The sequence below is a fragment of the Caloenas nicobarica genome, chromosome 6, assembly GCF_036013445.1.
Source record: "Caloenas nicobarica isolate bCalNic1 chromosome 6, bCalNic1.hap1, whole genome shotgun sequence".
NCBI lineage: Eukaryota > Metazoa > Chordata > Aves > Columbiformes > Columbidae > Caloenas > Caloenas nicobarica.
The window spans coordinates 15,044,187-15,069,425 of NC_088250.1; the positions used below are offsets into that span (position 1 = coordinate 15,044,187).

General features: G+C 37.6%; 1 protein-coding gene across 1 annotated transcript in view; it reads left to right on the top strand.

Moving 5' to 3' along the window:
* The window catches only part of COL5A2 (collagen type V alpha 2 chain), a 110,756-nt gene that overhangs the window by 59,772 nt on the left and 25,745 nt on the right, over positions 1 to 25,239 (top strand). The window contains exons 6-22 of the mRNA XM_065637395.1: positions 285 to 338; positions 4,531 to 4,641; positions 6,453 to 6,530; positions 8,569 to 8,613; positions 9,148 to 9,201; positions 9,801 to 9,854; positions 11,357 to 11,410; positions 13,692 to 13,745; positions 14,469 to 14,522; positions 15,745 to 15,789; positions 16,990 to 17,043; positions 17,884 to 17,928; positions 21,174 to 21,227; positions 22,890 to 22,988; positions 23,459 to 23,503; positions 23,598 to 23,696; positions 24,143 to 24,196. Coding sequence (XP_065493467.1) covers positions 285 to 338; positions 4,531 to 4,641; positions 6,453 to 6,530; positions 8,569 to 8,613; positions 9,148 to 9,201; positions 9,801 to 9,854; positions 11,357 to 11,410; positions 13,692 to 13,745; positions 14,469 to 14,522; positions 15,745 to 15,789; positions 16,990 to 17,043; positions 17,884 to 17,928; positions 21,174 to 21,227; positions 22,890 to 22,988; positions 23,459 to 23,503; positions 23,598 to 23,696; positions 24,143 to 24,196 — 1,053 coding nt within the window. The remainder of the gene's footprint in view (positions 1 to 284; positions 339 to 4,530; positions 4,642 to 6,452; positions 6,531 to 8,568; positions 8,614 to 9,147; positions 9,202 to 9,800; positions 9,855 to 11,356; positions 11,411 to 13,691; positions 13,746 to 14,468; positions 14,523 to 15,744; positions 15,790 to 16,989; positions 17,044 to 17,883; positions 17,929 to 21,173; positions 21,228 to 22,889; positions 22,989 to 23,458; positions 23,504 to 23,597; positions 23,697 to 24,142; positions 24,197 to 25,239) is intronic.

Here is a 25,239-nt window from a genome sequence, read left to right on the forward strand (position 1 = left end):
AAAATCCTCCAGCATTTAGAAAACCTTTGCTAAATTAACCTGTGGAGCACATGAGAGTTGAAACCGTTTTGTAGATCTCTGCATCCTGGTTCTCCTCCCTTCAGGCAACGCACAACTGAGAAGAAATATTGAATACTTTGGTGATTGTAGCTGTTTTCTTTATGATCAAGTGAAAAAAACCCCACAGATTAATTTTGAAATAAGCATTGCATTTCGTATTTTCAGAGCTTTATTAATAATTAGCTAGTTTAAAAGGTACTTAATACTTATAATCTTTCTTTCAGGGACCTCCAGGCTCACAAGGACCACGAGGAGAACGAGGACCAAAGGGAAGACCTGTAAGTTATTAAATATCTCAGAAATTAAGTACTGCACTAACCTTAAAAGATTAGATGGCTTTAAGCTGTCTCCATGTCTTCTAGAGTCACCAGAACTTACCTCATATTTTCCAAGGATCAGATAACAAACAGAAAAATGTTTATATCTTGCCATTCCCTGGGTAGATTGAAACCTGAATACTTTGAGATAATTGGCAGGTTTAAAAAAAGAACAAAACTGGAACATCACATTTGCCTGTTTAAAAACTTGCTGACTTTTTGCTGGTTAGCACTGTGCATCAGAAGCAGTGTGAACCGTGTGGCTCAAAGTATTTCAGAAAAGGCAAAGCTCAGGAAGTTAGCAGGAGTTAATATGTGACTACATATGTTGGTATGCTGGTGAATAATATAATCAAGATTGCTCAGTGGAAATAAAGACTTCATGAGGGAATTTCAGTGTCTGCATGCGGAGAACCACAGAAAGGCCAAAAGGGAGTGCTGAAAATGCTGAAGATGTACACGTTCCTGTTCAAAAAGCTAGGTCAAAGAGCAGAAGCTGCTAAAAGCAAATTTTCAAGAGTCATAGCGTTGTAATTTCTGTGTGGATATTTTCCTGTCCCTCAGGAGCGAGCAAGTCAATACTGAGTTGAGGCATAGGCCGAAAACTGACTCCTTTGTGCTGTTCCTCCAGCGAGTGCCTGTTGTCTGTATGTGGTAATGACACTTTCGTAAAGCAATGGAGCAAGTGTGTAGCCTCTGAGATGGATGCCAAGCCACTGCTGCTCTCTAGACCACTGTAAGATGCTTGTCTGATGAATGACTATCAAGATGCGTAAAAGGATAATGCAAGTAATTGTGAAATCTTGTGGTGTGCAGAGGAATCTTGACTGTGTTTATAGAGAGGTCTGAAGTGCTTTCCTAGTGTGCAGTATTATCAATGAGATGCTAAATAGTTTCTGATTCTGTGTCATGCATCCCTTGTATGTGTCTACAGAGTGGTGGCTAAAACCACCTAAAATATGAAAAGGCTGTAAATAGTTTTGAGTTCCTTTGACACAGGTTATTAGACTGCTTTCAAGGAATATCGAGGGATTATGAACCTGTCAGCTGCTTTGAAAACATTATGTCAAAGGTTCTGGTGAGCTGTGCATTTATCAGAGCGTAGGTCTGAGATCAGAGAGCACTGCTTTAGTTACAGAGTAACTGCTAGTGCCGGATTTGTTATGTCTGCTTTCTTTCCTGAGAGGGTTGTCAGGCATTGGAACCAGCTGCCCCGGGAAGTGGTGGAGTCACCATCCCTGTAGGTGTTTAAAAGACCTGTAGGTGTGGTGCTTAGGGACATGGTTTAGAGGTGAACTTGGCCGTGCTAGGTTAACGATTGGACTCAGTGATCTTAATGGTCTTTTCCAACCAAACTGATTCTATGATTAAATGAAAAAAAAAAAGTTAACTCACACCTGCAGTTTATGTTATGAAGACCTCTTTGCACTTTGCAGTTTGTTTAAAATACCTCATGGAGCAGGTAATCTTGTACAGACACCCTTTATAAAATTAGTTTGGGTAAATACATTACCAACTAGTGATATTACAAAACACACATTTCCAAACCTTTTGTTTCTTTCTTTGGGTATTTTTTTTTTAGTTCTTTAAATGGGCTGCTACTGACTAGTGAGCAGAAGGAATTCAGTCTTGCTGTGGATCTCTTTTTTTTACAAAAGCAGGAACCTTGGATGTAAATTGAATTCAGGAGTACTAGTGTAATTTTTACTTCAAATTTTGTTAGTGTAATAACGAGAGAGAAACAGCTGGGGAACAGAATGTGTGTATTTGAAAAATGCACCTGGGGAGGGTGAGTTTTGGAGCCTGATACAATTTCAGGTGTTTACAAAGGATCTTTTGAATATGGAAAATAAGCTCAGAACCATTGATATGTTTTGTTTCAATACGGATTTACACTCGATTGTAATTGCAGTAGCAGTCGAAACAGATGGCAGTTTGAGGGCGTTCTACCATGCTCTCTGCATTTCCTTTTATTCTGCTACAGGCAACTCCCCCCTGAGCAGCAGCAGCCCCCGCTAAGAGGCCAGCTGAGCCAGTTCCGTGGTTAAACCGTGCCACCTCGTGGCCTGTCTGAGAATGGTTTTCCTTTTTTCGTTTTAAACCTCGCTGACCTTAAACAGTGATAGAAAATAAAGAGGCTTTTTTTTTAAAAAAAGGATAAATAATAAAAATAAATACACGTATACTCAAGATTTTAGTACCGCCATCCCCACATTCGTTATATACTGCTGGTTAGTTGCCACCTACAAGTACAAACATGCTTTTCATGGACTTTTTGGGGTGTGGGGTTACAATGTTGCTCTTGAAGCAGGTTGATTTTTGATCACTAAAAACTACGTTGTTTTCTTAAACAAAAAAAGGACCCTTTTCTGTATCAGATTTTTTTTAAGATGTCTTGGTTTGGATATTGAAAATCAGTAGCTGTTGTATAGAAGCTTTCTCAATTCTTTATAGGCAACTGGCTGCTTTTTTTTTTTTTAACATTCAGCTTTGTTTTCTTTTTATTTTGAGAACAAAGGAAAGAAGAGAACTCATTGTTTTCCTCCTCTGGACAGTATGCACTTTTAAGTTTGACAGTGTGTACTTCTGTTTATAACAGAAATATTAAACAACAAAGTTTTCTGCTAGAACCTTCTGCTTCCATCCAACATGCACAAATCTTCTCATTTATTTCAGAATACCATCTATTCACAACTCATTCTGCTAGTAGGGGGATGTGTGTGTGTACATGCATGTCTGATAAGAAAAATATTTTCCCCTGATTGCTAGAGTTATAGGAATTTCAGAGCATAAAGATAGATCGAGAAGTGACAGGACAATGGGAAATGGCCTCAAGTTGCTCCAGGGGAGGTTTAGATTGGATATTAGGAAAAAATTCTTCACAGAAAGGGTTGTCAGGCATTGGAATAGGCTGCCCAGGGAAGTGGTGGAGTCACCATCCCTGGAGGGGTTTAAAAGGTGTTTAGATGAGGTTCTTAGGGACATGGTTTAGTGCCAGAGTTAGGTTATGGTTGGACTCGATGATCCTGAGGGTCTATTCCTACTGAAATGATTCTGTGATTCTGTAATTAAAACAATTAACTCATTCACTGGGAGTTTCCAGGAATCCTCTTGTCAGTGCTGTTCCAGTATAGCCATTTCCCAAGGGGATGCTTTTTCTTTAACATGCCAACCATACTAGTTCAAACCATAAAAGATCAGACATAAATTCCACTGAAATGTGTCGCAGATTGTAAGGGAACTTCATCCCATGGAAATACAAGCAATCTGATTATAATTGTGTTTGTAAAGATGATTCACTGAGCCAGACTTCTAAAGTTTTGTATTTAAGGGTCCCTATAATAGAAGAGCTCATTATACAGTATAAAATTCTTCCTTGCCATAGTCAAACATTTTCATTCTGATGGAGGAAGCAGTAGTGACAAGCACTTCAAAGTCTGTATTTAAGATTGAAGTATGTCTTTATTGGCCCTGTTGTTACTGATTTTGTTCCACTAATGTTTTAGTAGCCGCTTCCATATTTAATTTTGGTGCTGACAGAAGATAAGGTGAATGCAGTTTAGGAATCAAAAGTGAGTGATCAAAATATGAAAAATGGGATGGCCTCCAGCCTATTCTGCAAATACTAGCTAGGGATACCATTGACACCAAGGGACTTTTTTTTTTTTCTTCTTCTTCTGCATTTTTGGCAGTGCAACTATGTTGAGAATTCAGCAACAGCATGAGCCGCTTAAACCATTCTTGATGTCAGGAGGGTGTGAAAATTCAGCCTTATGCTGGTGTTTCTTAGGCATGCGTATGTATGTACAGTAATCTGAGCTATCTGTATTTTAGAAGTAAATTCTTGATATTCTGTGTGCATAGCCAAATAGTTTTTCAGGAACAGTATTCTCTAGTATGGAATGATAGGATGCCTGAGTATCTAAAAGAGCCTGTGAGAGAAATTACTGCACTTTACTTGTATGTTGAATTCATGACTAATTTTACCCAGTGCTTCTAATCTGAAGGTAAGAACAGGTCTTGGGGGATGTTGTTTGTTTGAAGATCTTTCTGTAAAACCCAGATTTATCACGAACGAGGCAGTTGTTTGCTAGTTACGATGATTTTAACGAATACCTTTGCAGAGTGTTGGAATTTCTGATTTTCTTTCTAGGGTCCTCGTGGTCCTCAAGGGATTGATGGTGAACCTGGTATCCCTGGCCAGCCTGGTGACCCCGGTCCTCCAGGGCATCCAACCCACCCAGGACCAGACGGACTAAGCAGGGTAAGTTTTACACTTGCTTTAGTAGAAAATGAAGTGAGTGTTGGGCCGGATCCACATAATACAGAGAGTAACTTCTCTTTGCTTCAGTGAACGTGGAATACTCTGCCCACAGTTCATCTTTCCCGGTCATGAAGGAGAGCAGCCAGTGGCAGTGCAAGTTCTGCCAAAAACTGGGGCAATTTGAACGTGAGAAACCTCAGAAAGGACACACCTTTTGCAGTGGGTTTTAGCATCTAGAAAAGCCAAGGAGCCCAAATCTAAAACCCTCAGTAGAGTTCCGTTACTTCCACCTGACTTAAACCCAAGGGTTCTGGGCAATTTGACAGAGAAACTGGTGTACCAAATCAGGAATACAGGGGAAAAAAAAACTAAAAAAAAGAGATGAATTTTAAATAACAGGATAACTAATGAGAGAAATTAAAATGTGGTTAATTATACTTTTTGCTGGAATTGTTTAGACCAACAGTGAGAAGATTAAGTAAGGAACTGTTTGTGAAAAGCAGTGCTAACCAGCCATAGATACAGACAAGGTGTTCTTGCAACTTTTTTTTCCTTTTTTTTTTTTTTTCTTTCCTTTCCCCTCCACAAATTCTAGGGAACACTAATTATGATTGATAATAAAATACATATTCGAATTTTTCAAGTAGATTCAGTTACACATTTCTTGCTGTTTGGAAGATATGTTGGTTTGATTTCTCACTCCATTGTTCCTGCAACATTACTGAGAACAGTAGAGTTACACTGACAATAAGCGAAATATTTGTATTAGGCCAACAGCTTGCAAGTTTGGGCAGCATTTCTTGACTTAACCACCTTTCCAAGTAGACCTGAATCCAGCAAATTCAGCCCAAGTAAATATCTTCAGCGCAGAGGAACCCCTTAGAATCACAGAAGCACCAGCATGGGTGTTAGACCACCATCCTTCATAGATTTCCACAGAATATATGAAATAATAGGTGTGGCCAGAGATCTAAGACATTTTTGGTTTTGTCATGGTTTAACCCAAGCTAGCAAGACAACCACATAGCCGCTCACTCCCCCCCTCCCTCGTGCTAGCTATGAAAAAGAGGTTTCTAACTGCACGAAGAAAATCAACTCATTTTCAGTCAAACCAGCACAGGTTTGTATTCCTTAGAATATCTTAGAAGACTTGAATGCACATTTATGCTGTTGCGCCTTCTCAGCCACTGTAAGCTCTGGCCTGCCACGAGTGAGGATCTGTCTCTGAACGAAGCAAAATAAAACTGTTGATTTCATTCACGTGCTTGCAGAAGAAGGAGGGCACTGAAGGTTCTCCCTGCTCTTATTTGTCTCTATGAATTGGCATGAACGGTGTTGGCCTTCAACTTTGCTGGATAAGGGCAACATGCTTAAAAAATTCTAATTTGCAATCATAAAATCAGCTACATTTCCATTTACCTTAAAATATTTCTGAACATGAAGCACAATAAGAGTCTTAGAAGATGTGAAAGAATATTGCAGGTGAAGTTAAGGTGTGATTTAAATTTGAAGGTGGTAAAAGAAATCTAATGAATTTCGCAGGAGGCTTTCCTGTTTTTAGGTCGTTTTTCCATTTGATAAGAAATCAAGGTAGAGACAGAACAGTAAGCAACAATATGATGCATTCGACTGGGCTTTAAAGCCTTAAACCTCCTCAAATTTACAAGGAACACAACTTGTAATGATTAAACCAATAATTTAGTTGTTAGCCCTGCAAAGCCTATGTAAATGATGAAGATGCAGTTGCATGGATTTTTGCCTTATGAACCATCAAAATGCTGCAGCTAAAATCACCCATCTTATTTTTTCAGCCATTTGCAGCTCAGATGGCCGGACTGGATGAAAAATCTGGACTTGGTAGTCACATGGGACTGATGCCTGGTGCAGTGGTAAGACCAAACTGGGCAGAAGTGGAGTTCATATGCAAAACCCCAAAGGGGAACTAATCATCTTCAACTTGCTATGCCTCTCTAGAACCTGGATGTACAGTATATTTTAGTGCAGTTTTGCACAGTACCTGGGAAAAAAGTGAAAAAATATTGTTAAAATGAAAGAATTTCCCCCCCCACCTCTAGTCTTCTTGTTGTCTTCCTTCCCTCCCTTCTGAAATATGGCGGCTACTGACAGTAAGGTACAGGAAAAAAACCAGCTCCTGGTTTTCTCATATCTTGAGTCACTGCAGAGTACTGAAAAGTGTCAGGTATAATGCAAAGCAGAATAAACAAATAAGTAACTTTGAAAGCTTCTTCTAACATTGTGACTCCAAAGACAATTACTTTTGGTAGTAATTTTAAAAATTATATGTGAAACCAGCTGTTAACTGAAAGCTGTGCTTTATTATTTTAAGACAGACACCCTATTTCTCCAGTGGGTCCAGTTTTATCATTGGCATCTATCACCATTTAGATATGCCCTTTACTTTTAGTGCATTGGGGATTTAATGGTAACGCTGAAATTTTTAACCATCTGTGGAAACTGTTTGACCACCCTAGGCTGACTCTGCTGGAACTCCTGGGGTGGTTATTTTTGAATATTATCTCTTTTCACTGCATGTATTGTCACATTGTGGTATCTTGAAGATACTGTTACCCTCTTTGCTGTTATTTTTAACATTTATTCTTAAGGAAAACATCCTTTAGTGATTGTACTGTCCATGAGTTTGCCTACCTGAATCTTATCCCTCCAGGTCGCCACCAGTAACCATCAAACTCAGTTTCAATAGAATTTGAAAGATTCCAAAGATAATCTGCTATTTTGCCTTGGGATTAACTTTTGCAGTGATTTCTTTGAAGAACTTTGCTTTTTCATGAGTGTCTCTGTTCAGTGAATTTGCCCTCTACACATGCAATGATATGTTTCACAAGTCTGTCCTACTTTATTGTCCTCCATCTTTTTGCTTAATCCTTTCACTCAATTTGTCTTGAGACATTGTATCTCTTTTGTTGTTCTCAAATATGATTTGTCTTAATATCTCTTTTGAAGTATTTTCCAATGTCTAAGTCCCTCTAAGGCCTTACACAAAGTCTACTGAAGTAAGGTGGCACTCACTGTCTTTGGATTGATTCATCATGTTCTCTGATATCTTCTTACTTTCCTTGTAAGCTGAGTAACTGACAGTCATTCAGCTGAACCATTGTGTTTTGGTTTTAAAGTTGATTAGGATTTTTAAGTGGCCTATTACTCTCCTACATGTGCCTTGTAAAACTTAGTAAACATTAATGAATTGTGTGTAAAAGACATAAATCTCGAGCCTCTGTCAAAATGCACATTATTGTCTGCTATAGATATTTTTGTGTTGCAGTTAAGCAAGAGAAATACTTTCAGAGAAGATAGCGCTTACTTCATAGTATAAGTTACAATTAAGCACGACTTTTTTCTTAAAATCCCATGAAATTTTGTAAGGGCAAATCTGAATTTTCTGTAACAAACCACAACCATTTGGAAACTGTTTTGGTGGTTTGTATGATTCATGAAAATATGTCCTTCCATTGCTGCTTCTTGCTGCTCACGGCTGAGAACAGCAGCGTGAATTTATTTTGTCATTGATTCCATTATGAGATGAATCTGAGTAATGAGATTTCCTTCAAGGGAAGACTATTCCCCCCAACTCTATTCTGTTATTACATTTTTTTCAGTGGATCTATGCAGGCAACCCGGTTATTCTGACTGATTCCAGGGACTGAGAGGTTCCAGCAGGCAAGCAAGCCTGTATTTTCAGCCACTAATGAATTCACACTGCTGTGGCTTTTTGAGTTTGGAAATTTCTGTTCTATGTACTTTTGTATTTCATAACATCGGTCTCCTGAGTAAAAGACCATATAGGTGTTATCTTGGAGGTCACTATCAGGCCATGTTACTGTCTTTGTAGGATGAATGTTACATAGGGAAGGGTGTTTTCCAGTGTATAACAAATTATGTTTTTGATAGGGTCCAGTGGGTCCAAGAGGTCCTCAAGGTCTCCAAGGAAAACAAGTGAGTAACTTCACCTCAGCGGATTTCAGATAATTGGCCAGAGCTGAAGGGAAAGCACATAGTAACTAGTGTGTGTGAGCATCTCTGAGGCAACGTCCATCTTCAGTGATGCACAGATGAATACATCTTCATCTAGAGGTGAAGCTGAACGTGCTGCTCTCAAGAGCCCTGCTCCAGATGTATTCTGTACACAGAAATTAACTCAAAAAGAGCAATTCATTAGACCTTTAACAAGGGTTTAACCCAACACACAATTTTTTAATGAGGGAACAGCAATGAAAATGGTGACTCTTCTGGTTTCAGTATTGGCATGGTGTTAAGTTTCCAGTGGGATTTGTGTAGGGCACAGGATTTATCTACATCATGAAGGATTTTAGTATCCAGCTTTCACTCATTTTGCAATCTGAGCTGGTTCTGCATTAGAATCCAGACCGTCCCATGGACTGTGATTTTCCTGATCATAGATTTTAATTTATATCCTTATATTTTTACTTTTTGGAATTTGTAATTGTATTAATCTTTTGTTAATTTTAGGGTGGTGCTGGCCCCACAGGCCCACCTGGTGAACCTGGCGATCCAGGACCTATGGTAAGACAAATAAATACAAACATTTCTACGATAAAATTTCAGACAATATATTATACCTCCTTACTTCAGAACCAATTCTTTTTTGTATTGTCTCAGCCAAAGCTATTAAGTAACTTCAGTCAAGAGTTGTGCTGTTCAAAGCGTGTTGTCGCAAATCAGTGAATTTGAATTGGTTTTGAATGTGCGTAATAATGATTATAGTATCAACAATCATTATGACTTTTCCAGTACAGACCTGAGGATGGTTAAGCACTGGTAAAACTGTCCCTGGTGGTGTAACTTAGAGAAAGGATGATGAGAACTTTTGGAGGCAATAAAATGATTCAAAAGCAAAAGTAAGAGCCGTAGATTTGGAACAACAGCAACTGTTATTTTTTTTTTCCTCCTAAAGAATATATCCTATGTTTTTATATAACATAATGCAAGTTTCTTAGGGGCAGGACTGTTAGAAAGAGCACTGCAAATTAAAGAAAGTGTGCTTAGGCATAAAATCATCCTCTTTCTACATCTATTTTTGTAAAACCAGACTTAGAAATGGAACAAATACGTATTTTTGTGATGGCTAAAGTGACTTCTCAACAAATATGTTTATTTCTTAGGGTCCAGTTGGTTCTCGTGGACCAGAGGGACCTCCAGGCAAACCTGGTGAAGATGTAAGTTTATTATTCTTTTGTATCTTGTTTTATTTCTAATAAAACAAATACTGGCATCTTTGAGACAGCGACTAACATGTGGTTGTTGTAACTCTTTTATATTTTTTCTTTATAATCACGGTCCTCATTAAGTACAGTGTCATAAATATAAATCTTAGCAACCCTTTTCAAGACCATTCTTTCTTTTCCTTACATGTCACCATCATACCTAAGGTTTAAGCACTGGCTCTTTATTATTTATTGACTCAACCAGTTCTTCAACTGAGGTGTCTTTCTTGAAATCAAACATAGTAATATACCACAGTTAGGAGGTAACAATTGGAGGCGTCTCCTCTCTTTGGGATTGCATGATGAGTTAAAAGAACTGTAATGATAACATGCACAAGGATCTGGACAATAAAATTTAGTATTTTAATTTTTAAAATTTCTTAATAATTTGTTATATTCATAACTGATTTTATGACCCTATCCATGTATGTACACATGTATTTAAGATGTATGTATTATACATGTTACGTAAGTATGTATGTACTGTGTAACAATAGCCTGAGAATTTACTGGTAGATGTGTATTATTTGTTTGCAAAGCTCACTAAATCCATCTGAATTATGATTTATAACTTGGAAATTAGTTGAAAACTGCAGATGCTGGATATTTTAGTATTAAAAAAATATTACCATATCTTATGTAACAGCCACTTTCCCATTAAACTGTACAAAGAGTTATAAGAAATCTTTGGAATTGGCTAACTCAATGCAGTGAAACCAAATCTTGAAACTCTTCTAAGAACTTCCTCCATTTCCGATGCATGTATGGGTCTCTCTAATTGCATTTGTGAAGCATTTTACCTTCTCTTTGTCCAGAAACGATTTTTCTGAAGCCTTTCATATTCCCGCAGCCCAGAGTCCTGCATGTATTTGAACTGATTGATGCATATAAAGGAATGTTTGATTGTGACTCTGGAGAACTTCAAATAATCTTTAAAGTATGGTTATTCGATTCTACCACATTTTTCTTCCTGTTACATCACACCAAATGTAGTCACTGACCTAGAATGAAATTATGCGTATTTTAAAAGATTTGAACAGAAGGTGAAATAACAAGCTACAATGCAGGCAGATTTAGATTTCTGTTCCCATGGAAAATTAAAGTGATTTGACTCTCCGCATGAGGATGACAAAAAGTTGCCTCATTAGCACACAGGAAAACTACATTGCAGCGCCATCATGTGATGCAGAGATGCACTTTGGACCCAGTCTTCAGTTGCTGCAATTCTTTGTTAAAAACTTTTTAAAGTTAATGTCTGTAATGCACATTGTTAGTCGTGTGCAGATGATTCATATCGCTGAAGTTGTTACAGTAAAGAGAAGATATATAATACTGATGTGAATGTCCTCGTTAGTTTGAATGGAAACTTGTTTTATTTATATATATATATAAAAAAATATATATATAATTTTTGCATTTGCTATATTCATGTGTTCCTTTTTTTCTTTCCTTAGGGTGAACCTGGTAGACCAGGACAATCCGGTGAGCCTGGATTTCCAGGATCTCCGGTAAGAGCACAATTATTTACATTTTAACAAAATGATTGTACCTATGTCATCACTATCTCTTTTAATAATGAGTGCAAAGCTCTGCCGTTCAGTTCACTTACTCTAATGATCCAGATCAGTGTGATAGCTCAGAACCAGAGGTGATTCAAAAGTTAATCCCAAGAATCATTTCACGGGTGCATGTCTCAACTGTGTGATAGATGAAATATCCATAAAACAGATGACAGTTGTACTTCATTTCCCGATATTTCGCATGGTCATTCGCAGTCATGTGCAGGAAGAGCTCAGAGGCTATAAAATGATGTCAGGTTGGGGTGAGACTGTTTCTAACAGTCAGTCTGAGGCCAGGGGAAGAGGAGATTGTACCATCGATTTATAGAATTTATTTTTAGATATAATTTCAATATGCAAATGTAATTAAAGGGTTTCAAAATAATACATACTCATACTGCAGAGGATACTTGTCATGGTTTACTCTAAAAATAGAACAGGCATATCTGATGATAAAATGATATAATTTTGGCCCATATTAAGAGTTCTACCTTCATTAGTCAGGTTTCTGTACCTGGAAGGGAGCTGTAGTGTGGCTGAAAAGAGGACAGATAAATCCCAGAACCACCTGATACACATCATTTCTTAAGCTGCCTCCTTTTTAAGTGTCCAGTTCTTGCCTTGCAATTTTGTTAGCAATGGGAAATATGATCTCTTGGAGAGATAAATGAATTTTTAACAAGAAAGTGTTGTTTCGTAAGCTTTCCTCCAAAGCTTTATGGATGAAATACAATGTTTGTAAGCTGCTTGAGGCAAATGTAGTCTCTGAAGTCTTATTTTGTTCAGATCAAGCTGTTTTGCTCAATGAAAGCATCTTTTAGAAGACTTTCTTATGAAGGAAAGAAGTACTGCAACTGTATACACAGAAAAAAAATCTCATTAAGAATTTGCTGCAATTGCATAGTGCTGTAGAGAACATCACTGAATACCCTGATGATTTACCAGAGAAATGTGCCATGGCTGGATCAACGCCAAGGCCCTTAGACTGCTACAGAGAGACCTGATGGCTGTTTTCCCTTGTGCATGATTTGCCTCCTTTCTATGTGGCTTGTCCGATGTGCACGCTTCATCATTTGATTGCCCTCGTTGTATAAGGTGATATATACATTCAGTCTAAACAAGCATAACTTGTACAATTTCAAATTTACATGCAAGACCTTGTATGACAACAGGGATCATCCTTCACTGAGAAACTCATTCAGTAAAAATAATTTAAAGTATTCTAATATATTAATTTCAGGAATTTCATACCTTTATAAAGTAATTTTCTCTTTAGGAGCCCGCAAACTCTGGAGTAATTTCCTACTGAACTTGATGATCAAACTTTATCCATATAATTGACTATGGGAAGACAAAGACATTTCTTAAGTTGCTAATAAGGAAACAGCTTGTCTGTATGTGAAGTTCTCCTCTCTAATGTTGAGATCTCAGATGTTCTTTTTCGCTTCTCTGAATATCAGCGTTGCTTCATGATGCTTCATTTTCTATAATATATCTTCATGATTTCTTGCTAGGCCAAAAGGTATGAAATGTAATCTTTTTGAGAATGTTGGTTCAGAGGTACCATAAAGGAAGACAGGACATGTTTAAGCAGTTTGCTGAATTGTTGTTATCTGGGAGTATGAAGGTGTTAATGGGATTTCCATTCTAAATTAATGTGACTAATATTCTAACGCGAGGCACCTTGCTTCATTCCATTACTTTGTCTTTTCTGAAAGAGAGATAGGGAAACTTGGTACAAAACTACACACGAGGCAACTTTGCTTTAATTGTTAAGTGTGTTTTAATATGAGTTTATCATTCTGCTTGACTGAAAGAATTCTGAAAGAATATGTACAGTTTACACTTTGCTCTCTGTTTCTGTTTTAAATGTTAGCTCTGAGGTTTGATCTCTATTTAATTAAGGTTTCTTCATATTAATCTTCCAAGCTTGATCTACAACTAGTCATTACTTCTGTTTGAGGTTTGATCATACATTGATATAAGCAATAAAACTTTTAATATCAGTGAAAATGTACATAATATTGAGACCATCCGACTTTGTAGCACATTTTGCTGTATTGTCTGTGACCTGCTCAAATGCTGTGCCTCGCTGTATTATGTCACCAAAGTGAAGGAGTGTTAGGAATATTTGTATTAATGCTGCTGCCTTCTTCCCTGTTAGCAGCATTATAATGAGGTTTGTCTGCAGAAATAATGATTTTATTTTTTTTTTCTTTTTCCTATGTAGGGACCTCGAGGCTTTCCTGGTGCTCCTGGTCTCCCAGGTCTCAAGGGTCACAGGGTAAGAAACAGGATTTTCCCTCTCCTTATAGGTGATGTTTCCAGGCAGTTTCAGTATAAAGATACTCAGCTCCTTTTGTATTAGTGGCGAATTTTACTACACTTTTAGTCCTGCCAATTGCAGCAGAATCACTGGCATTTGGGAGGAAGAGGGCCTTGCAGAAAATCAATGCTGCTCCCCTTTAAGCTGACCTCAGTGTTATATTCTCTAGTGCTTTCTTCACTCTATTTTCAAATGATCTGGGAATCTGGAAAGAACTTGCGTGAGCCCTGCCAAGCTTCAGGAGGCACAAACCTGACAGTTCTCTCACTTCATTGGCAAGTCTTGCACTAGGGTGGGGAGCTTGAGAGGTGGATATGTTTGCAACATGGACTGATTACAAATTACCAAGTTTTCTGGCCAGAATTTTACTCTGGGGAGGAATAACTAGGTTTCCCATGGCTCAGAGCCTCGTCCTTGTTGTTTTAGGACTTTAAAAAATGTTCTTGTTTTAAAAAAGGAAACCAAATCCAGGGAAATGTACCTTGTACAAATGGTTTCCATTTAGGAGATGTTTAAAAACTTTATTCCATCTGGTTTTTTCTTCTTTATTTTTGCCTTTCTTGCTCTTGCCACCTCAGATCTATTCTTAACTCTTTAGTATCGAGATATTTTAACAATAATAATAGGAGTGCTCTGTGTCCATACATGTATAATTTCTCCATATTTTTATAACTCTTACAGGGATTGAAAGGACTTGATGGTCCAAAAGGTGAAATTGGAGCAGCTGGAGCAAAGGTATTTTCATGGCCCAAGGAACTAAATGCTTAAGCATATTTTCTATAATGCCAAAATAATGAAAGATGGGCAATCTTTCAAATGCACATTTGTACCTGCTCCTGTCAGTGCTACTTGTATGATGAGGAAATGCTGCATGGAATTGTCCATTTTCACTGTGCGTTTGATCCATATAAAGTGCTGTACAGTGACGTGTCTGGGCTTTACACAAGAAGGCAGTTCAGTAGTACCAGTCACAGTTTCAACTGGGGCTCAGTTTTAGGCCTATAAGGTGTCAGTAGGTGAATTGACTGTGTTCTGTCCGTGACACCTGTTTAATACTGAAGACAACAAAGTCTGTTAACAAAGACACGTGCACATCTTGCGATTTTCCGCTTGGCCAGTTTGTTGTTCTTGCTGGCTTTATGTGACCAAGCTGAGAGAGGGAAGACATTTTTCTAACATTTTTTTATAAAATAAAATAAAGCAAAGCATAGCTAAAATCAGACTCTCCTCTTTTGGATTACATTACTCGAGATTGGCTTAAAAGAAACAGGCATTGGAGAGGAGAGGAATATATTTTATCAAACTGACTATTTTTAATCTAACAACTTTATTCTCTTAGAATTGTTGACCTTTGCTGATACTGCAGCACCCTTATAAATTCAGCTCAAAACTGTGGTAACACAGGATAGCCAGTTGGAGCCAATCTTTTCAAAATGGATTAAAAGTAGTTTTAAAAGAGCATAGAACACTTTTTTCAGGCTTTTCAACATTGATCAGTGCTGATGCTGAAACATTTTTGGCCTAACGTAGGCAGTAATCACAGGCGAGACAGAACTATTCCTCTAGATTAAAAACATAGTCAATTAAGTGAAGCTTCCAAGGTCTAAATTTAAATGTGAAATCAGTAGTTATAGAGAGTTTGTATAAGAAAAGATTTATTTCCTGAGATTGCCTACCACTTTCTGTGGAGGCCAGAACGGCAGGAGATGGTAGAAAAAGCACAGTTGACAGTGTGGGCTGTCAGCTAGAACAGGTAGGAGTTAAATCCGCTTCGCTAAGAATATGTAAATGTGGCATTTCCCATGAGCATGGGAAGCAGTGCCCTTGATGCACACAGGTGACCGCGCAAATCTGCTTTTTAGGTCTAATATGAGCACAGAGGGCAGGAAGGAAACATGTAATTCCATTTTCCTTGACCCCATTTCCTCTAATTGTGTCATTTCATTTCCATTTCTAGGGAGAATCTGGACCAACGGGTGCCATGGGTCCAACAGGTCCTCTGGTGAGTGTCGTGTGCATTGGGTATTAGTGAAGAGGCTTTAAGATTGTAAATGCTGTTTCCAAGAGGAATTTTAAGGTTTTGTGATCTGTACTTGATGTCATGAAGCTGAACTTTCTCGTAATTAAGGCTTTGTTTTCTATTACACTAACACTAAATTGGGTCCACTCTAAACTGTTATTCTTTGTAATTCACAACCATAGATAATAATGATAAATCAGAAGGGTCAACAGAGACTTGAATGTAGGTTTTGTGATTGTTTACCTGCTCATGTAAGTGTAGGGTGACTAATTTTCTTTTACATGTTAATGCTTCATGTGGAGTGATTTCAATATGAGAACAACTGGAATAATTTAGGTCAGAAATGTGCTAGCTAAGAAAACCACGGACAGAGGATTTTGGAGGTTGTGGCAAGGATAAGCATGACATGGAAGAGAAACGGAGAAACTTTTTCTCAGAGTAGTTTTCATTTAGATGTGGTTTTGGACAACTGAATACTTGTGAGTAGTGTAACATGCCAAAAATCGACTCTCAGCAGTGCTTCTGGAAGTAAAGCACCTTTTTGATATCAGATAATGACATCTATCTGTGAAGCACTATTTTGTGTCATGCAGAGTGTAATATCCCCAAAGTAGAACCTAGTTTGTGAATGAGACGTAGTAAATGAGATTGCATTATTGACCTTGGTGTGTATATACAGGATTTATTCTAATGTGTTTAAACCCCTAAATAGTGTTGGAACAGGAAAAGAGAAATTACAGTCTATTAAATTTCCACTGGGCAAGCCTGTGAGGCTGCAAGGATCTATGTAAGCTGCTACTTCTTTCCTGATCTAGGACAAGATAAACTACACCTACAGGAGGAAGAAAAATAACTTGATTCTGTGGCTGCTGTTTATATCATCTGTCCTTATCATGCTTGTAGTGTCAGCAAAGCTGATCGTGTTCTTGTTTAAAGCAAATAAAGGAAACTGAGCAGAAAATTGCTGAAGAGCAATTGCTGAAGTGCCAAACTTATTTGAAGCAAAGGAAAAGTCAAGTAAATTTTTTTTAAAAAAGTAAAAAGCAAAGAAGAAGAAGAAGAACGGGTGGCACGTGTTCTTTCCACTGTGGGGGAAAAAAATCCAGTGAACTATGTTTTCCTCTTTTTGTTCTTCTGCCATGATGAGCTCCTAAATGATTCACTTTTTGTTCTCTCTTCAAGGGACCTAGAGGAATGCCAGGAGAACGAGGTCGAATAGGACCACAGGGTGCCCCTGTAAGTTGGTTCTTCCTTCTCTTTGTAATTCTTCTCTTGTTTTACTTAAATTTAAATCCCTGAGCCTGAAAGTGCTTATTCATGGGACTGGTAGTCACTTCAGTGGCAAGTTCTGCTGTAGCTTAAGAAAGTTAGGGCTGAGTAGTTTTGTAGGGTGAGACCTGTACTATAAATTTTGAAAGTCAAAAGGAGAATGCTAGCTGTATGGTAATTTCTCATACCAGAGCTGCCCAAAAGGCCAAATACTCTCACAACACTTTTTTTCTGTGATGCAAAACTACCTTCCTTGTGAAATTTCTCGAGAGGCTATTTTCGCCAAAAATTACAGAACTAGAAATAACACGTTTTGATTTTGACTGTAAAAAAGTTTAAAATGAAAGTTCAGACTTCCAATTTAATTTGTCTCATATTTAATTCCAGGTAATAAAGCCGTCATTTTAACAAGTATTTTGCTTTTCAGCAAAAAGAGGGATTAGCCCTGAGATGAGATCATATTTGAGTTGAAATTTCTTTCTGTTGCTTTATGTCTGGTGTCAAGTGTTGTTTTTTCTGGCATTTATCTCCATGACTTTTATTTGCTCCATTTATGTTATGTGCTCCATACAATTACACTGTCAAAATATTGGCCTCTCTGAAAATGGAGAAATCCATTAACTTCAAGAGGAGCATGATTTCTTACAGAAGTTTTCCGTGCCAGTGTTTGGAGGACTCTGCAATCCAGCATTTCTTTGATCACTTTAGTATATGTGGCTGTTATCACAAATGCTAACAATAACTACATTTTAAAAAAAATAGTTAGGGTTCTTATCAATATTCTGTCTTGTCTGTTTTCATATCTAGGGTGGACGTGGCCAGCATGGTATGCCTGGGAAGCCAGGGCCAATGGTAAATGTCTTTCTTAATCACCTGTTTTTTTCACCTTATATTTCCGACTTGCCTTTTGACACTACCAAGAGAAGCGCAAAAAATTGTTGGCAGTTGCTGGTAACAGTTAAGTGCACCTGGAACTATCTGTAGGTGATTCCTAGGTTTTAATTTGCAGAGGAGTGGCATCTTCCCTGGAGAGGTGATGCTTTGCTGCTTTTATGAAGTGGCATCCCTATTGTAGGGGGACAAGTGTCTTAAAGATATACACTATAATATAAAACAGTTTATAATTGCATATTATCTTGCTTCACATACAAAACTGACAAATGAGATTATAGCCATTGCCAGCAAGAAGAAATGCCACTTGCTGATAGCAGAAATTGCTGCCTGCATTTGATCCATTACTAAATTTGTAAAAGAGAGCCTTTTAATTATGGACAGTCACGCATTGGACGGCAGAACCAGAAGCCTGTGTGTGAATGTCTGCCAAACGGAGAAAGCCTGGGACGCATGACTGTACAAGTTCCCACAGGATTGCAAAAGGGCTGTAGATGACTGTGGCACTTTAAACTGCATGTCAGTGTATCAAACGGTGGTGGTTTCAATCCTACAATCCAATCTTGCGGTGCATTTGCAAACTGCGTTTAAGTTAATTCACATGAGTATTGGGAAGCCAGTGGGATTATTCACATACATACAGTTAACTGTGTGTTGCTTTTGCAAATGAAAGCTTACAATGATCTTGTACTATTTGTGCAGGGCCAGCTTCCACTTTTAAAATGTGGTATTCTTTTTCGTTTGCTTTTTTTCAAAGCATTACTTTCTAGGATGTAGTTGACAGTTTCTGCCCCTTGATGTAGCCAACCTGAACCTTAACCACTTAGTAAGATTCAAGTTAAAAAAAAAACAACACACATACAAAAACCCCAACCAAAACAAAACAACAAAACCAAGCAAAACAAAGATCACCAAAAAACCCCTCAAAACCCTCCAACCAACCAAAAAACATCAAAACCAACCAAGCAAACCAAACAAAAAACAGAACAAACAAAAAACCACCCAAAAAACCCAACCAAACCAAAAAAACCCAAACCAAACAAAACCACCACCAACAAAACACAACACAAAAACCAAACCCACCCCATAACCACTACACCAAAAAAAAAGCTCTTCAAAACCCCAAAACACACTTGCCTGCAATTAAAATGTCATTCTGCACGCACTCTTTATTTAACAGTGATATAAATGTTGAGCAAAATTAATTTACCTGTGTCATCTTAGTAAACTAGCTGTTTTATTAGAAACTTCATTAAGAAATAATTAACCATAGTAGAAGCTCCAAAAATGAGTGTCTGAAAGCTGCAAAATTCAATTATTTAGTATATCATGAAAGAAGAGTAACTTGTTAGAAGAAACTTTCGAGCAATGACAAGATTTTTTCAGTGTTGAGAACGAACTATCAAGTTAAAAAAGATGGATCCTGAGTTATGAAATTCTACATGAAGCTTGGAATTTTTCTTTGGCATAAAATATGAGCACAGCTTCACTGGACATGATAATCGATTTGCCAACAGTTTTGATAAAATCCCATGTGGTGTCACAAGGGAGATACTGCTACTTAATGCATATTTCTACTTGGAGGAGATGTTAATGAAATGTATTGTTATTGGGCTAGTGCAGTGGTATACCAGAATTCTAGAATTCTCCCTGCAACAAGACAGAGATTTGGCAGACACGTATTTGTGACCCAGTAAACTGGGACATAGGTTTTCAAAAGTATACTTAGTGAGCTGTGACATCAGTTCTGTAGAAATCCAGTGCAAGGTCATGGCAGAAATATTGTCTGTAATGAATACTCAGTGGGACAGATTATTCTTATTAAGTTTGTCAGCAGAGCTTTGCTACATAGAACATTTTTTCACAGTATGCGTCATATTTTACAAAAAGAAAGAATATAATGAAAAAATGAAGAGGGATCATCTGGGAACAGTGTTGTAGTGAATATTTATAACCACTGAGTGCCGCCATCCAGAGAGTTTATAATACAGTAGGACGGTCTTCTGTTGACTGTCTTGTTCAGCACAAGATGCATTATGAAAATGGAATCAATTTATACATTTACTCTAAAGCCCTTAATTGGAAGTATTTCTGTTTAGCAAAACAAGGTTTATGTCATAACATACAGGTGTATTCAAGTGTTTACACTTGAAGTATGGACTCTAGTGAGTTTGGACACTCTGCCATGTAATGCAGCCCCAGCTGTTCGCATCCCTGCCCAGACTTCGCATCCTTGCAGCCACCTGAAGTGTGCTGCACAGTGCACCAAGAATTTGGCTCTAGAACCAGAAATAGTGCAGCCACATCAATCCTATGCTCTGCTCAAGCTGTCAGCCCTTCTTAGGAGGAGCAGCATCGACCGCCTCAAGCTCTAATGCTGTTTGGGAAGAGCCATCGTGGTTTTGGGAGCTGCAGATGTCCCTCTGCACAGCATTGTGTTCCATGGTGTGGCATAACCCAGCCTTTCCTCCGCTTCCTGTTCCAGAAATACCCGCCTCTCTCTGAAAAAAGATCCAAGCAGTAAACTGTCTCTGCTGTACATCTTCATCTATACAGCCTTTAAAATTTGATAGAAAACCTGTGTTTTAAAGCTTGCAAATTAACTTGGCTGTGAACTTCGGAATCTCATTGGAGCAGAAGAGTTGGAAGCAGGGCATGTAGTTGCATAACCTTTAATTATGTTTTCACTTGTCATGTTGCTTACCTGAAAAATCTTGTCTAGCAACCCAGTTGTTTCAATGTAGACATGGCTCGTATTTCTTTTTTTTTTTCCTAGATTACTATTTTAAATTTGAAAGAATTGAAACTCTCATTTGCTACATTCCATAGGACAAATTGTGATCACCTAGCAAATGCCTGGTCTTTTCATTATCATATCACAGTAGCATAGATACAAAAGGAGGGTATAATATTCTGTTAAAAGATTGAAAAACAACTGCTATTGCAATTTGGGCATTAATAGCTGAATTAAGAGTTGTAACTGCTGAAATCGGTAAATACATTATTAAAATACTGCACCACAACTCCATAAAATATGCGTGTATTACTTATAAAACTATTTTTATAGTTATTTTGACTTTTTATGAGCATATATTTTATGACTAAAATATACATTTAATCCCAGAAACATATTTACCCAGTAATTAGATACTAATCTGTGTGATCTAAATTGCAGAATTACAGCTTTGTGTATCTGTCTTTTATAGGGCCCACTTGGCATAACTGGTTCTCCAGGTTTTCCAGGTGCTCCTGGTGTAAAGGTAAAAAATAAAATAAAAATAACTTTCTGATATGTCTAACAACATAGAATTTAAAAATTTGTACTGGACTTCACGGAGTTCAGACTGACGTATACAGGTCCCTAAGAGCTGCTGTGGAATCAGTCTTAGTTAAGACCTTGAGCCAGCAGATAGAAATCAGAAGCCAAATGGTGCAATTGCAGTTCACCACAGCTAGGATACTTTGTTTGCTTTCGCTTTCCTTGAGCGAAGGAATGATTGTAAGATGACTGTCACGCTGTGCCTCGGGAATCTCGTCCAGCATATTCTAAGAATGACAAGATGCATTATTACAAGCTAAGTTGAGAAGACTAGTCTAAGACAGTATGGAAGCAGTACCTTCTAGTGCTGAAACTTCCAGTTTTGGCCAAGAACACTTTTTGAGATGACCTAGACTGGTAAGGAAAATGACTGCACCCCACAGAGATGTACCACAGTTCATCACAACCGAGCAAATGACGACTACCACCTTTTGTGGTTCTGTGTAACTGGGCTGATATGGAAAACTTTCACTGGCTGAAAACTGTCTTTGTGGGAATGTTCTCTCTTGTTTTTCAAGACAGCATTCAATTTTTTTTTTTTTTCATAGCCTTGAGAACATGTCTGCAAAGATAGAAAAGGCGACTCATACAGCTTCTTATACTTGCTCTCCACCCACTTGCTCCTCTTTGTTCCTTTACATTCCTAAAACATGATAGGAAAAAATGATTCAAGCAGAAATTCTCATTTAGTCAGGTAGCCAAGTTCAGCAGATGTTTTGTGTTGTTGTGAAGCTGGCAACATTAATGAAACAGATTTTTAGAAACAAGTCTTAGTAAGAGTATTAACATAATGAATACAATTAAATGATAGACCTTTTAGAGCATGTCATAAAAATATTTTGCTATGGCTATGCACTACTTAATACCTAAATAAATGTTTGGAGAAGCTGTCACATGATGAATCAGTGAAAACCTTTTGAAGAGGAGGAGCTACCTTTGAGTTTGATCATCAGATGATGTAAAATCGGGATAGCTGCTTTGAACTCATAAAAGCTAAGCAGGGAACACAATGAAGCTGTGGCCTTCAGCTATGAAGATGTGATGTTACCAGCCATCAGTTCCAAAAGGCAGATTTTCTATATAAAGAGAAAATTAAAAAGATGTGCCAGGAGGAATTTTTTTATTGGAGCATTCAGTCCAATCTGACACAGGTTTTATATTTAATGTAGTGCTGCAACAGTGAGTTAATCTGTACTGTGCAAAACCCCCCCAGATATGTTATAATTTCTAAATTTTAGCATTAGCTGTTAATGAAGCTTAAAAAAAATTATCCAATTACACCTACATACTGGGATTTTAGAGAGAGATGTCTATCTGAAATATTTGATCTGATTTGGGCCACTGGATATACTGCTGCTCCTCTGTAGAAAGTTTCCTTGTATACATTGAGGAAAAATTCTGTTTGTACTTTCAAAGTTTACATTCACACAGAAGTAGTAGAAGCAGAATTAGGTAAGCAAAAATGTATTTTAAGGATAATAAACTGTTTTCAAACCTGAATTGTTTTTCTCTTATAAACTCAGTATTCTTCCTTAGTTACTTTGAAGCACTACTCTTGTAGAGCAAAACTAATCTCCAGTTGTCTCCTCATGTAAAATCTTAGGGCGAAGCTGGCCCAACGGGTCCTCGTGGTCCTGAAGGTCCTCAAGGGCAAAGAGGTGAAACAGGTCCCCAGGGCCCAGCTGGATCACAAGGTCTTCCTGTAAGTACGTTAAATTGAGCTCCTCAGTGCTCAGCTTGTGCCTGTTGCCTCTTTATAGGGAATTTGCATACTTCACTGGATAGGCACTGAGTTTTGCTCAAATTACTTTTTTCCCAGAAAAAGAAAGGTATTATTAATTTGTTTTGTGCTTATTTTGTTAAAAATAAATTTTCATTATTTAATTAAAACAACTTGGAAAACTGGAAGTTACACAGCCTGATGGAGTCTCAATCCTACAAGTACTTTAAAGCTTAAGCCTAAACATAGGCTCTTAAAGATTAAAAGTCATATTAATTTGCACACATTGTTACTTATAGTAGCATTTGCACAAGTAGATCTCGCATTGCTGTGTTTATTTAATAACCTTTATTGTCTGGTCTTGTAAAGTGGATAAAGTAACTATCTTCTGCTTTTGTAATTGATACCCTCCTTATTAAAATTAATTTTAATGATTGGTACATTATTTTTAGGGTGCCGAAGGGACAGATGGTTCCCCAGGTGCTAAGGGCCCAACTGTAAGTGATCATCACACCCGTTAATTGCGTAATTGTATTTTTTTTTTGTCTGTTTGTTTTAACTTACTGTGCTTGCTGTTATTTCTGTTTATAGGGATCTCCAGGCACTGAAGGACCCCTTGGCTTATCAGGTCCGCCTGGTTCCCCAGGACCACAAGGCAGTACCGGCCCACCTGGTATTCGAGGCCAACCGGTAATGATGTCTCTGTGGGAACTGTAATCTCTTGTGAATATGTCACTCTGTGAAACTAAAATGGTGATTAGCAGTGAGGTTCCTTTAAATAAATTAATAGCACACTAGTGAGTATGCTGACGCTCGGGTCTTGGGAATCTTTTGTGTATCCAAAATACTGGTTTTGCTTTCGTAAAGGTCTAAGAAAGAAGAGCGTCTATATAAACTTGGGCAAACAGTAAGAGTTATCTCCTGAAATTGTCAGGTTTAAGTTTTTGTCTTGATAACATTGTAATAAACAAGCACGCTAAGGGGAAAGACAAACCTTAATAAGTATCTTATTAGATTGCCTACAACTAGTTACTGAAATAGGAAATGATTTTCTGTTTCATAGAATAATACAAAATGGTCAAATGATTTATGCAGAGTTTTACCCTTAGAGCTGTTGGTCATGTGTTTGTTTTCAGGGGGATCCTGGTGTCCCAGGTTTCAAGGGAGAAGCAGGACCCAAAGGTGAACCTGTAAGTCTCCATATGCTTTGTAAGATGAAAAGGAATCACAGAGGCTTGTATGAGTATTTTAATAGATTCTTAGAATTTTCAAAATGCTTCCAATGCTCATAAGCACGAGAGTAATGATTATGGAAGACAAACCACAGTGAACCTGGCTAGACAGTACTAACAATGAATAGCGAGCAGGTCTTTTGATGTTATAAATCACCTACCCAATATAGGCCTTCCAGGACTCAAGGACAGGAAAACCAGTTAGTGTATCTCCTGAGGCTCCTGTAGCACACAGAATGTGCCTATTCTAATTTCTTCATCTCATACAAAATGGATCCATATGATTCTGGACATTTAAGAGCACACAGGTCTGTGTGCTAATAATAATTTTAAAGCCCTTTTTATTTTAAAGCTAAATTTAATACTTTTTATGCTTTATACAGTTATGTGTATGTTAATTATATTTTATTTGTACATTAAAATAATATTTGTGAAAGATTATTTGAGAACATGGCTAATTCCATCAGGTAACCATGTGAATTTTGGAAGAAAAGTGATTCTGCAGAGTGGGACTCAGTTTGACTAGTCAAACAATCTTCAGTTTTTCTTTCTCACTCATTAAATGATCGTGTAATGACTGACAAAACTGTACAGATGAAGTAATGGTTTCCTTATCACTGACTGTCTTCTCCTTTGAGAATTCGTACTAGAGTCTCACTGAATTTTGAATCCTTTGCATCTTGTCCAATTGATAATAATCAATACAAATTATTGTGGCTGATCAAAGAAGTGATTATAAGAAGCACTGTACAGCCAAACTGCAGAATTACAGTTTATTCATAGTGCACTTCTTACTGAAATATTACCTTATAAACATTATAAAAGAAAAAAGCTGATGCTGAAAAGCTGTGTTTTTAACTGATTCAAAACCTAGCTTTTTTTTTTCTTTTTTATTTGGAAAAATGTTCATGATGTTTAGAAGACAGTCAGTTTCAATATACCTGAGAAGTGGTGATTGTAACAATGTGGGGGTTTTTTTAAAAACATTTTACTTTCGCTAG